At 47.5% G+C, this 14,217-nt stretch overlaps 1 protein-coding gene across 2 annotated transcripts in view; it reads right to left on the bottom strand.

Annotated features, from left to right (window-relative positions):
• Positions 1-14,217, bottom strand: part of LOC110512116 (CD5 antigen-like) — a 75,578-nt gene that overhangs the window by 49,355 nt on the left and 12,006 nt on the right. For both annotated transcript variants that reach the window (XM_036933978.1, XM_036933979.1), the window contains exons 2-5: positions 6,991-7,020; positions 6,448-6,759; positions 5,714-6,019; positions 5,310-5,588 (exon numbers count right to left, since the gene is read on the bottom strand). In XM_036933978.1, the coding sequence (XP_036789873.1) occupies positions 5,310-5,588; positions 5,714-6,019; positions 6,448-6,759; positions 6,991-7,020 (927 nt within the window). The remainder of the gene's footprint in view (positions 1-5,309; positions 5,589-5,713; positions 6,020-6,447; positions 6,760-6,990; positions 7,021-14,217) is intronic.

Raw genomic sequence — 14,217 nt, 5'->3', positions numbered from 1 at the left:
GAATGGGGAGGAGGACAATAAACAACAGAACGTATGGTGCTAGAATGGAGAGGAGATCAGTAAACAATATATTTAGATTCTCTTCACAACTAGACAGTTACAGTACATTTGACCTTAAAGTAAAATCCTAATTGTATATGTACTTACCTATATAGACACACTTCCCAGGTTTGACAGTAAAAAACCTTGCTCCAAAGACTATTTTCCTGACTGTCTCTACTGATGGCGTCTAACAGCAGAATAAAATAAGTGGGATATTTAAACAGCACTGAAACAGAGTAGGTTGCTAGTTGACGATGTGTTGTAAATTGTTTCAATGCTGCCGTCTACAGATCTTCTAATGTATTGTAATACCACATGTACCAATACAGTAGAATAGACAGGGACACTGTGTAATGACACAATGACCCTCCATCCAATGTTCTGCTGCTGTTGTGCAACATTGTGACGCCACTGACATGTTTACAGGTTGCCATGCCGACGAAAGAGAAGGTGTTTTCATTCTGTAACAAGGCCTTCACTTCAGTCTGGATGGCTGGTTGACTGCAGACCGGTTACACAGTATCAGTGGAGGTGTTAGGCTGTTTCTGCTCTCCTCCCAACTACTAATGGAATTGTCCTGCCAATGCAACGTATGAAAATGTATCCAGTCACTACTGTAAGTCTCTCTGGATAAGAGCGTCTGCTAAATGACTCACATGTTCAATGTAATGTTCAGTTTGACAATATCAATGGAATAGACCAAAGCAGAGCCATGTATTTAGATATGAACAGATATCTCGATGGAGGATAATGTCAGTATTGAGCTACGTTATTAGCTGTTTTGCTCACCAAAGGTGGAACAAAGTGAAACTGTTGATGTCAAAGCCTCAGTTCCGGGAGAGTAGTGGGTGAAACCATTCACCTCAGGAAAAGGGGTGATATAAATAACGTTTCCTTTCATTATGTGTTACTGAATTCATTAAAATATTTGCTGCCATTGTAGTAAGGTTGGTAATACGAGAGGTCTTCGGACTTACCATTTTTGTATAATTTTCTTTGAAAGAACAACTAGTGTGTTTTGAGTGCTTCTCCCCTATTTGGGAAGTTGGTCTGCCCGCTCCTCAGTCTGACAGATATTCTGAGAGCAGGTTCGCGTCCTCTTCCTCTGTACATAAAAACTGTTTCAAACTGTATAACACAATAGTGGTTTTGGAAAACTGGTTCACATATCCTAAAGTCAATAGCGAATGTGGCTCTGTAGATATTTATTTAGCCGTTCATGAATTGAAGACCTATTTCAGCCAGTTAACCAAGTTGTTGCTGTCTTAGCTAGCCGTGTTAATGACGAGCTAACGAGCACCGTTGGTCTCTGCACTACAATGTCACGCTAGTTATTACCAGCAGGTGATTTACTAGCAGGTGACTTGTTGAAATATTAAGTTAATGTTTATTTTCTTACTACCGTAAAAGGTTTATATAAAAGGGTTGTACTTGTGCTCTGTATTTATGGATTAATATCACTTCACATTGAGGGTTTGTATCACTAACGTTACTGTTGCTCCTATCTAACAGATATCTTGTGTCCTACCTAACCATGTATCACTACTGTTGTTACTATCTAACAGATATCTTGTGTCCTACCTAACCATGTATCACTACTGTTGTTCCTATCTAACAGATATCTTGTGTCCTACCTAACCATGTATCACTACTGTTGTTCCTATCTAACAGATATCTTGTGTCCTACCTAACCATGTATCACTACTGTTGTTCCTATCTAACAGATATCTTGTGTCCTACCTAACCATGTATCACTACTGTTGTTCCTATCTAACAGATATCTTGTGTCCTACCTAACCATGTATCACTACTGTTGTTACTATCTAACAGATATCTTGTGTCCTACCTAACCATGTGTCACTACTGTTGCTCCTATCTAACAGATATCTTGTGTCCTACCTAACCATGTATCACTACTGTTGTTCCTATCTAACAGATATCTTGTGTCCTACCTAACCATGTATCACTACTGTTGCTATTATATTACTGAACAGTACAGCTTGGGTTGTTCTACTATTATCCTACTGAACAGTACAGCTTGGGGTTGTCTACTATTATCCTACTGAACAGTACAGCTTGGGTGGGTCTACTATTATCCTACTGAACAGTACAGCTTGGGTTGGTCTACTATTATCCTACTGAACAGTACCACTTGGGTTGGTCTACTATTATCCTACTGAACAGTACAGCTTGGGTTGGTCTGACTGTGAAAGACCAATATGGGTATTTACAGTTTTAGGTCATTCAGAGTGTATGTCACTGTTTCCCATATAATATTTCACATCGTTTTACTAAATTAGAGTACTGTATACCCACTTCTCCTGTCACCACTACCCCACTGACCTACACAACAGCTTTCAACATACCAGTATTTAGTTGGGAAACTTTCAAAAGAAATGCTGAAATGAATAAGAATAAGAAATTAAAGTAACAAGTAATTAAAGAGCAACAGTAAAATAACAATAGCAGGACTATATACAGGTCAGTACCTGGCTCTCCAGAGAAGACAGGCTATGTGCACACAGACCTCAAAATGAGGTGGAAACTGAGATGCACTTCCTATCCTCCTGCCAAATGTATGACCAGTTAATTCATACTGTATGTTGTAGTCTGTCCAAGAGGGGAATCACACAGACTGATCTCAGTTAATTCATACTGTATGTTGTAGTCTGTCCAAGAGGGGAATCACACAGACTGATCTCAGTTAATTCATACTGTATGTTGTAGTCTGTTCAAGAGGGGAATCACACAAACTGATCTCAGTTAATTCATACTGTATGTTGTAGTCTGTCCAAGAGGGGAATCACACAGACTGATCTCAGTTAATTCATACTGTATGTTGTAGTCTGTCTAATAATTAAATCACACAAGACTGACAGCCTGTAATTTTATTAAAAGCATCCAGTTGATTACATGGCAGTTTAGAGAGCAACATCATAACACTAATCTACATCATAATCAATATCATAACATTTATAATCAATAACATCATGAGGGGTAAACAACAACAAACCCCTTTATTAAAAAAAAATTCAAAATACAAAGAATGAACAGATGATTATAATAATACCTGGACTAATAATGGAAACACTTCAAGATAAAGAATCTAAGAGACACTAAATAAGATAAAGAATCTAAGAGACACTAAATAAGACAAAGAATCTAAGAGACACTAAATAAGATAAAGAATCTAAGAGACACTAAATAAGATAAAGAATCTAAGAGACACTAAATAAGATAAAGAATCTAAGAGACACTAAATAAGATAAAGAATCTAAGAGACACTAAATAAGACAAATAAATGAAGATAAGAAGCAATACTGGAACATGAAACAGACGTAATTGAGCTGCTCTCTTAAAATAATTAAAAACCGATTGTTACCAAAATCACATGTTACCGAATTCCCAAGTTAACAAAACCCCATGGTACCCAAAATTCAATTTTTCCCAAAACCCCATGTTACCAAAACCCCATGTTACCCAAACCCCATGTTACCCAAAACACCATGTTACCCAAAACCCCATGTTACCCATAACCCCATGTTACCCAAAACCCCATGTTACCCAAACCCCATGTTACCAAATCCCATGTTACCCAGAACCCCATGTTACCAAAATCCCATGTTACCCAAAAACCCCATGTTACCAAAAACCCCATGTTACCCAAAACCCCATGTTACCCAAACCCCATGTTACCAAATCCCATGTTACCCAGAACCCCATGTTACCAAAACCCCATGTTACCCAAACCCCATGTTACCCAAACCCCATGTTACCCAAACCCCATGTTACCCAAAACCCCATGTTACCCAAAACCCCATGTTTCTCTGGTGGTAAAAACCAAACTAAATGAATAATGGTGGTTGCAATCACTCCTTTTAGATTTCGTCCAAGGTTCTAGAAAGATAAACTAATTCTGAACTTGTTATTAAAATTAGAACCACTTCAGGTTTGTCACCACATTTTAAACACCAGTCCACTGCTGACCATCGATTTAAAACACAAAACTGACCTAAGATCAGCATGTAGGGTCAGCTTCATTCTACTCCTACTCCATCCCCTGGGCTGCTCTCTCCTCTCCCGGTCCAGCTTCAGCTCTGGAGCTCAGAGAGACCATCTCCATGGCATTGACATAAAGATCCATGCTGCTCACCCTGTTCACTCTCTTCTGCCTCCTGGTGGGCTAGGGAGACACAGCACCAACAGTCAGACATTTACTCTCCAGTATCTCCATTCTCTCTCCTTCCCTCTACCCCTCACCCTCACCCTCTAGTTTAAATGACTTGTAACGTCTGAGTCAATGTCTTTACCTTGTAGTACAGGTAGGAGGTGGTGATGGATGTCAGTAGGATCAGCAGCACTACAACGTGTCTGATGATGAAGGCTGGCAGAGGAGAGGCTGCAAACAGAAATACCTTTGATAAGGGGACTGATCATCATCACATAGATCTGTGGGAAATCTGTCAATGACAAAGTTATTTGTCTGGTTCATGTTCAGTTACCTGTGATGGTGAGGGAGAGGAGCTCACTCTCAGAGGAGAAGCTATGAGAGAAAACATCAGTCTCATAAACACAGCTGTAGTTCCCTTGGTGGGAGTCATCTGCAGCAGGGAAGAGGAAGGCAGCAGAGTGATTGACAGCTGGCTGGATCTGCTGTATGTTGGAGCCGGTGAACGTGAGGAGGAAGGAGCCTCCTGGGTACTGTGGCTGAGTGGAGCAGGTGATGGTGAAGTTGTAGCCCCTGAACATCTCGGACCCCTGGTGGCCCCTGGAGACCCCTCCCATTGAGTCAGTCAGGAAGATATCAGGCTGGACTGTATCAATAAAAGAGAACAAGAAAAACCTTCAACTAGTTTCCTATAGATATGACAACAACATGATCATGTAACAGTGCCAGCCACCCTCCCTCACAGGGCAACATGAGTAGTGGGCCTACAGTCACTGAGACAACATATGTTGATATCAGGCTTAAGCAGGACATCTGGAACAAGAGGAGAGAAAAATAAAACGTAGCTCCTCAACTACTTTCCTCATTTAGATGTGACAATAACATGACGTGACACTGGTAGTGAGTAGAGACGTTCACTGAGATAACACTCACATACAAAAGCATCCTGGGATATTTAAGTTGTATTTGATTCCTACTTGACTGAGTGATCTATTTAGTAAAGCAGACTGACAAGTTAAACAGTCATCATGAGAGGTGCAGAGGAAGTTGTATGAATGAAGGAAATCAGTTGAATATAATTATAATATGTTGTTATTACCTGAGCAGATCACTGTGAATCCAGGAAGGAGATCATCTGATCTTCTACACTCCCTCAGTGAAGACTCAGACCCAGAACAGGAAACTCCAAACCCTCTAGTGGTGTTTCCAGGAAGAACTGAAACAGTGGAGCCACAACCCAGCTGTCTACACACTACTGCAGCTACATCCTCCTGGTCCCAGTCTTCAGTTCCCACAATCCTCCACTCTCCCTGGTAGTACCGCTCCACTCCACCAGCACAGCGACTGCCTCCTCCCACCAGCCTCACATCATCAGGCTCTGAGAAAAGAAGAGAGAGAGACAGTAATCTTACTATTTTCTCACTAAAACACACCTATATTGTCTCTCATATTCTTCACTCCAGGTGAGAAACAATGTTGATTGAGTGACAAACTGTTTCTTACCTGAGCAGGTGAGTCCAACAGCATTACCAGGTGGGCAGGTGTTGTGTTTTCTGTCTGAGGTGTCACAGTCCAGGAGAAGGGACTCATTGCCTTTACACTGGAACTCTTTATCCCAGGTCTGACCCTCACCTTCTCCATAGAGCCCCCCCTGTAGAGCTGCAGGAGACCCACAGCCAACATCCCTACAGACTACCTCTGCATCCTGCCGGTCAAAGTCAGCTTCACACACTGAGGCCCAGGACTGATTGGACTTCACCTCCACTCTCCCAGAGCAGAGACCAGCTCCATCCACAAGCCGCACAGACTCTGGAGAAAAAGAGTTGGTTGAACATTCAATCAGTTTTGTTGATGACACTGTCAAGGACAAAACACAAATATGTTGGATAAAAGATTGTAGTTTGCTATGTTTGATACTGTAAGAGGTAGAAATGGGTTCTTAGTCACTCAGGATCGGGTTGGGAATAATGCAGGCAGGAGACAGGAATAAGTTCACTTCACTTTATAGAAAATAAACAGCTGGACATCCATCAGGCAGCTTCACTTCAGTACCATCTGAACTACAATGATCTGCCCATGAACATCTCCCATAAACCAATATGACAAACACAAATATAATGTTTAAATACATCTGACATCTCTCCCTCTATTTAAATGAAATAAAAACACATAAAACATGATACATGGTAATATTGTATAATGTATAAATAAATCTCTCAATATGACCAGTCTCTTACCTGAACAGGTCACATGACGATAATATTCACCATCACAGAAACCAGGTCCTCCTGTGATGTCACACTGTCTAATAGAAGACTCATCTCCATAGCAACTACTATATAGTGTGACTCCTCTTCTTCCATCTTCAAACAGAGGTCCTCTAGATTCAGCTACAGGATTCCCACAGTCCAGCTCTCTACACACAACCTTAATCTCTCTCATCATTCTCCACCAACTAGAACATAGACTCAACCACTCTCCTCTGTAGAAGACTTCCACTGTCCCAGAACAGGAAGTGGTCCCATCCACCAGTCTGACTGAGATTTCAGCTGTAAACAGCAGAGAGGAAAACACAGTGGTGAGGACAGATGATGACAGTGATTCTGTTATTCTAACAGCAGTAATGCTTTGTGGTTGACAAGTATTAGTAGTTCCATAAAACACTACTTGTTATTGGGTTTTAGAATGGTTTGTATGGACACATGAATTTCTCCATGTGGGATAATAAAGTTGACTAATATTGAACTGCTATAATCACTGTAGATTTATACTCTACCTACCTGGTGGACTGACGCTTTGAGCCTGGAGATCTGAGGAGAAAGAGAGAGACAGAGGAGAAAGAGAGAGAAAGAGACAGAGAGAAACAAAGGAGAAAGGGAGGAGTCAGAGGAAGAGAGAGGCAGAGGTTAAATGAACATCAACATGACCTTTCATGATGTGATGGGGAAGACAGGCTTATCGTTGGTATGGTGCAACAACACCCATGTGTACATACACTATATATACAAAAGTATGTGGACACCCCTTCAAATTAGTGGACTCTATTTCAGCCACACCCCTTCCTGACAGATGTATAAAATCAAGCACTCAGCCATGCAATCTCCATAGACAAACAGTGTCAGTAGAATTGAGTTAATGAACTCCTCTCCACTCCAATCCTCGCCCCTCTCCTCCCCTCTCTACTCTTTTCTCCCTCTTTTCTTCTCTCCTTTCCTCTTCTCCCCCCCTCATCTCCCCCTTCTCCCCCCTCTCCTTTTCTCCCCCTTCTCCCCCTCTCTCTTCATCGTCTCCCCATCTCTCCCTCTCTTCGCCTCAACTCCCCCCTCTACTCTTCTCCCCTCCTCCCCCTCTCTTCTACTCTTCTTCCCAATTCTACCCCTCCCCTCTCCTCGTCTCACCCCTCTGCTCTTCCACCCTCCCCTCCCACCTCTGATCTTCTCCCCCTTTCTTCTCCTCCTCTCCCCTCTCTTCTTCTCCCCCTCTCTTCTCCTTTTCTCCCCTCCCCTCCCCTCTCCTTTTCTCCTCCTCTCCTTTCTCCTCCCCACTCACCTTCTCCCCCTCTCCTCTTCTCCCACCTCTCTTCTCCAACTCTCCTCTTCTCCCCCTTCTCCACCTCACTCTTCATCTTCATCTTCTCCACCCTTCTCCCCCTTCTCTCCTCCTCTCTTCTCCTCTTCTCCCCAATTCTACCCCTCCCCTTTCCTCTTCTCACCCCTCTGCTCTTCTCCCCCTCTCCATTTCTCCTCCCTGCTCCCACTCTCTTCTCCCCCTCTCCTCTTCTCCTCCCCCCCTTCTCCTCTTCTTCCCCTCCCCTTTTCTCCCCCTCTCCTCTCCTCCTCTCCACTCTCTTCTCCTTTTCTCCCCCTCTCATCTTCTCTTCTCTTCTCCCCCTCTCCTCCTCTCCCCTCCTCCTCTCCCCTCTCTTCTCCTCTTCTCCCCCTCTCTTCTCCTTTTCTCCCCTCTCTTCTCCTTTTCTCCCCTCTCTTCTCCTCTTTTCCCCTCTCTTCTCCTCTTCTCCCCTCTCTTCTCCTCTTCTCCCCTTCTCCCCTCTCTTCTCCTCTTCTCCCCTCCCCTCTCATTTTCTCCTCCTCTCCTCTCTCCTCCTCTCCCCCTCTTCTCCTCCCCCCTTTCTCCTCTTCTTCCCCTCACCTTATCTCCCCCTCTCTTCTCCTCTCCTCCCCCTCTCCTCTTCTCACCCTCTCCTCTCCTCCCCTCTCTTCTCCTCTTCTCCCCTTCTCTTCACCTCCTCTCCCCCTTATCCTCTTATCCTTTTCTCTTCTCTCCTTTTCTCCCCTCTCCTTTTCTCCCCCTCTCCTCTTCTCTTCTCCCCCTCTCCTCTCCACTCTCTTCTCCTCCTCTCTTCTCCTTTTCTCCCCCTCTCCTCTTCTCTTCTCCCCCTCTCCTCTCCACTCTCTTCTCCTCCTCTCTTCTCCTTTCCTCCCCCTCTCCTCTTCTCTTCTCCCCCTCTCCTCTTCTCCCCTCCCCTCTCCTCTTCCCCCCTCTCCTCTTCTCTTCTCCCCCTCTCCTCTTCTCTTCTCCACCTCTCTTCTCCTCTTCCCCCCTCTCCTCTCCTCTTCTCACCCCTCTTGTCTTCTCCCCCTCTCCATTTCTCCTCCTTGCTCCCACTCTCTTCTCCCCCTCTCCTCTTCTCCTCCCCCCCTTCTCCTCTTCTTCCCCTCCCCTTTTCTCCCCCTCTCCTCTCCTCCTCTCCAATCTCTTCTCCTTTTCTCCCCCTGTCATCTTCTCTTCTCTTCTCCCCCTCTCCTCCTATCCCCTCCTCCTCTCCCCTCTCTTCTCCTCTTCTCCCCCTCTCTTCTCCTTTTCTCCCCTCTCTTCTCCTCTTCTCCTTTTCTCCCCTCTCTTCTCCTCTTCTCCCCTCTCTTCTCCTCTTCTCCCTCTCTTCTCCTCTTCTCCCCCTCTCTTCTCCTCTTCTCCCCCCTTCCTCTTCTCCCCTCCCCTCTCTTCTCCTCTTCTCCCCTCTCTTCTCCTTTTCTCCCCTCTCTTCTCCCCCTTTCCTCTTCTCCCCTCCCCTCTCATTTTCTCCTCCTCTCCTCTCTCCTCCTCTCCCCCTCTTCTCCTCCCCCCTTTCTCCTCTTCTTCCCCTCACCTTATCTCCCCCTCTCTTCTCCTCTCCTCCCCCTCTCCTCCCCTCTCTTCTCCTCTTCTCCACTTCTCTTCACCTCCTCTCCCCCTTATCCTCTTATCATTTTCTCTTCTCTCCTTTTCTCCCCTCTCCTTTTCTCCCCCTCTCCTCTCCACTCTCTTCTCCTCTTCTCCTCCCACCTCGGATCTTCTCCCCATCTCTTCTCCTTTTCTCCCCTCTCTTCTCCTCTTCTCCCCCTCTCTTCTCCTTTTCTCCCCTCTCTTCTCCTCTCCTCTTCTCCTCCCACCTCGGATCTTCTCCCCCTCTCCTCTCCCCCTCTCTTCTCCTTTTCTCCCCTCTTCTCTTCTCCCCCTCTCTTCTCCTTTTCTCCCCTCTCTTCTCCTCTTCTCCACCTCTCCTCTCCGTTTCTCCCCTCTCTTCTTCTCCCCCTTTCCTCTTCTCCCCTCCACTCCCCTCTCCTTTCTCCTCCCCACTCGCCTTATCTCCCCCTCTCTTCACCTCCTCTCCCCCTTATCCTCTTATCCTCTTCTTTTCTCCCTCTCTCGTTTTCTCCCCTCCCCTCTCTTCTCGTCTTCTCACCTCCCCTCTCTTCTCGTCTTCTCCCCTCCCCTCTCTTCTCGTCTTCTCCCCTCCCCTCTTCTCCAGCCTCTTCTCCCTCCCTCTCTTCTCCTCTTCTGACCCTCTCTTCTCGTCTTCTCCCCTCCCCTCTTCTCCCCTTCCCTCTTCTCCAGCCTCTTCTCCCTCCCTCTCTTCTCCTCTTCTGACCCTCTCTTCTCCTCCCTTCTCCCCCCCTTCTCCTCTTCTTCCCCTCCCCTTTTCTCCCCCTCTCCTCTCCTCCTCTCCACTCTCTTCTCCTCCTCTCCCCTCTCTTCTCCTCTTCTCCCCCTCTCTTCTCCTTTTCTCCCCTCTCTTCTCCTCTTCTCCCCCTCTCCTCTCCTCTCCTCTCTTCTCCTCTTCTCCCCTCTCTTCTCCTTTTCTCCCATCTCCTCTTCTCCCCCTTTCCTCTTCTCCCCTCCCCTCTCATTTTCTCCTCCTCTCCTCTCTCCTCCTCTCCCCCTCTTCTCCCCCCTTCTCCTCTTCCCCTCGCCTTATCTCCCCCTCTCTTCTAGTCTCCTCCCCCTCTCCTCTTCTCACCCTCTCCTCTCTCCTCCTCTCCTCTCCTCTCCCCTCTCTTCTCCTCTTCTCCCCTTCTCTTCTCCACCTCTCTTCACCTCCTCTCCCCCTTATCCTCTTATCCTCTTCTCTTCTCTCCTTTTCTCCCCTCTCCTCTTCTCCCACTTTCCTCTTCTCCCCTCCCCTCTCCTTTTCTCCCCCTCTCCTCTCCTCCCCTCTCTTCTCCTTTTCTCCCCTCTCTTCTCCTCTTCTCCCCCCCTCTTCTCCTTTTCTCCCCTCTCTTCTCCTTTTCTCCCCCTCTCCTCTTCTCTTCTCCCCCTCTCCTCTCCTCTCCTCTTCTCTTCTCCACCTCTCTTCTCCTCTTCCCCCCTCTCCTATTCTTTCGCTCCCACCTCTGATCTTCTCCCCCTCTCCTCTTCTCCTCCCTTCTCCTCCTCTCCTCTTCTCCCCCTCTCTTCTCCTTTTCTCCCCTCTCTTCTCCTCCTCTCTTCTCCTTTTCTCCCCTCTCTTCTTCTCCCCCTTTCCTCTTCTCCCCTCCCCTCCCCTCTCCTTTCTCCTCCTCTCCTCTCTCCTCCCCACTCGCCTTATCTCCCCCTCTCTTCTCTCACCTCTCTTCTCCTCCCCCTCTCCTCTTCTCACCCTCTCCTCCCCTCTCTTCTCCCCTCTCTTCTCCTCTTCTCACCTTCTCTTCTCCACCTCTCTTCACCTCCTCTCCCCCTTATCCTCTTCTTTTCTCCCTCTCTCGTCTTATCCCCTCCCCTCTCTTCTCGTCTTCTCACCTTCCCTCTCTTCTCGTCTTCTCACCTCCCCTCCCTTCTCGTCTTCTCCCCTCCCTTCTTCTCCCCTCCCTCTTCGCCAGCCTCTTCTCCCTCCCTCTCTTCTCCTCTTCTGACCCTCTCTTCTCCTCTTCTCCCCCTCTGCTCTTCTCCCCCTCTCTTCTCCTCCCTTCATCTCCCAGTCTCTCTTCTCCTCTTCTGTCCCTCTCTATTCCCCCCTTTTCTCCCCCTCTCCTCTTCTCCCCCTTTCCTCTTCCGACCCTCTTTTCTCCTCATTTACCAGTCTCTCTTCTCCTACCCCTCCCCTATTCTCCCCCTCTCCTCTCCTTTTCTCCCAGTCTCTCTTCTCCTCTTCTCCCCCTCTCTTCTTCATCCACTCCCTCCTCTCCTCTTCTCCCCCCTGTCCTATTCTCCCCCTCTCTTCTCCCCCTTCTCCCCCCTCTCTTCTTCCCCTCCTCTCCACTTCTTTCCCTGCCCTCTTCTCCCCCTTTCCTCTTCTCTCCCTTTCCTCTTCTCCCCTTCTCCTCTCCTCTTCTCCCTCTCTGTTCTCCTCTTCTCCCCCTTCTCCCTTTCTCCTCTTCTCCCCTCCCCTTCTCTCTCTCCTCTTCTCCCCCTTCACCCCCTCTCTTCTTGCCCTCCCCTCCCCTCTCTCCTCTTCTCCCCCTTTCCTCTTTTCCCCCTCTCCCCCTCTCTTCTCCTCTTCTCCCCCTCTCTTCTCATAGTCTGCCTATCATCTACTCTTCTGCCCCTATCTTCCCCCTCATCTCCCCCTCTCCTCTTTTCCCCCCTCTGCCCTTCTCCCCCTCTCTTCTCCTCTTCTCCCCCTCTCCTTCTCTTCCTGCACTCTCATCATCTCCCCCCTCTCCTCTTCCCCTTCTCCTCTTCTGACCCTTTATTCTCCTCTTCTTCCCCTCTACTCCCCCCCTCCCCTCTTCTCCCCCTTTTCTCGTCACCCCCTCCCCTCTCCTCTTCTCCCTGTTGCTTCTCTTCCCCTCTACTCCCCCCCTCTTCTCCTCTCCACTCTTCTCCTCTCCTCTCCTCCCCTTCTCCTCTCCTCTACTCCCCCTTGCTTCTCTTCTCCTCCCCTCTCCTCTCCATTTCATTCTGTACTCCAACATCTGCCTGGTATTCAAGATAACACACAACATTGCAGCACCAAATTTGTTTTCATCAACCTCAGACTTAAATATCAGTGTTCCATGAACCTCCACCAGGGGAACTGTAGAATCCTCAAACGGTCCACCACCTTCTCCCAAACTGCCTTCTCATACAAACCAATAAAGACATGGAATGGTCTCACCTCAACATGGATCTAATCCAATCAGACGTGTCTCACCTCAACATGGAACTAGTCCAATCAGACGTGTCTCACCTCAACATGGATCTAGTCCAATCAGACGTGTCTCACCTTAACATGGATCTAGTCCAATCAGACGTGTCTCACCTCAACATGGATCTAGTCCAATCAGACGTGCCTCACCTCAACATGGATCTAGTCCAATCAGACATGCCTCACCTCAACATGGATCTAGTCCAATCAGACGTCTCACCTCAACATGGATCTAGTCCAATCAGACGTGTCTCACCTCAACATGGATCTAGTCCAATCAGACGTGTCTCACCTCAACATGGATCTAGTCCAATCAGATGTGTTCACACTGATATTGATCTAATAGGCAACAGTGACTTTTTAATGACAGAATAAACACTAAAAGACACATTACATTTAAATAGCTGTAATAACTTAGCTCTGTACACTATTCTGATTAGATGCTATTTAATGCTGTGTTTGGACACAGGTTTCTATAGGAACACTAAGACACCTGGATCACATATTGAGATGTGCCTTTAGTTAAGTAAATCAGCTGTTACAAAAGGTGACAGTTGTAGGTGTCACGACTTCCGCCGAAGTCGGTCCCTGTCCTTGTTCTGGCGGTGAAGAAGGAAGGCGGTCTGCGCCCGTGCATTGACTATCAAGGTATCAACCAAATCACTGTGAGGTACATCTACCTCCTGCCTCTCATATCCAGTGCGATAGAGTCAATGCACAGGGCTTCTTCACAAAATTGGATCTCAGGAGCGTTTACAACCTGGTGCGTATCCGGGAGGGGGACGAGTGGAAGACGTCATTTAGTACCACCTCAGAGCACTATGAGTACCTTGTCATGCCGTACGGGTTGATGTCTTCCAGGCCTTTGTAGACGAGATTTTCCGGGACCTGCACGGGCAGGGTGTAGTGGACCACATTCTGATATACTCTGCTAAACGCGCCAAGTGTGTGTCCCTGGTGCGCAAGGTACTTGGTCGACTGTTGGAGCCTGACCTGTACGTCAAGGCTGAGAAATGTCTGTTCTTCCAACAGTCCGTCTCCTTCCTAGGGTACCGCATTTCCACCTCAGGGGTGGAGATGGAGAGTGACCGCATTTCCACTTCAGGGGTGGAGATGGAGAGTGACTGCATTTCCACTTCAGGGGTGGAGATGGAGAGTAACCGCATTTCCACTTCAGGGGTGGAGATGGAGAGTGACCGCATTTCCACTTCAGGGGTGGAGATGGAGAGTGACCGCATTTCCACTTCAGGGGTGGAGATGGAGAGTGACCGCATTTCCACTTCAGGGGTGGAGATGGAGAGTGACCGCATTTCCACTTCAGGGGTGGAGATGGAGAGTGACCGCATTTCCACTTCAGGGGTGGAGATGGAGAGTGACCGCATTTCCACTTCAGGGGTGGAAATGGAGAGCGACTGCATTTCAGCCGTTTACCACGGTAAAGGGAGTGCAGCGGTTTCTATGGTTTTCCAACTACTACCGGAGGTTTATCCGGGGCTTTGGTCAGGTAGCCAACTACTACCGGAGGTTTATCCAGGGCTTTGGTCAGGTAGCCAACTACTACCGGAGTTTTATCCAGGGTTTTGGTCAGGTAGCCAACTACTACCGGAGGTTTATCCAGGGCTTTGATCAGGTAGCCAACTACTACCGGAGATTTATCCAGGGCTTTGATCAGGTAGCGACTCCC

Source organism: Oncorhynchus mykiss, chromosome 10 (genome assembly GCF_013265735.2).
Source record: "Oncorhynchus mykiss isolate Arlee chromosome 10, USDA_OmykA_1.1, whole genome shotgun sequence".
Classification (NCBI taxonomy): domain Eukaryota; kingdom Metazoa; phylum Chordata; class Actinopteri; order Salmoniformes; family Salmonidae; genus Oncorhynchus; species Oncorhynchus mykiss.
Note: the sequence above shows the minus strand (reverse complement) of the source record. Positions and strands in the feature narration are given on the sequence as shown.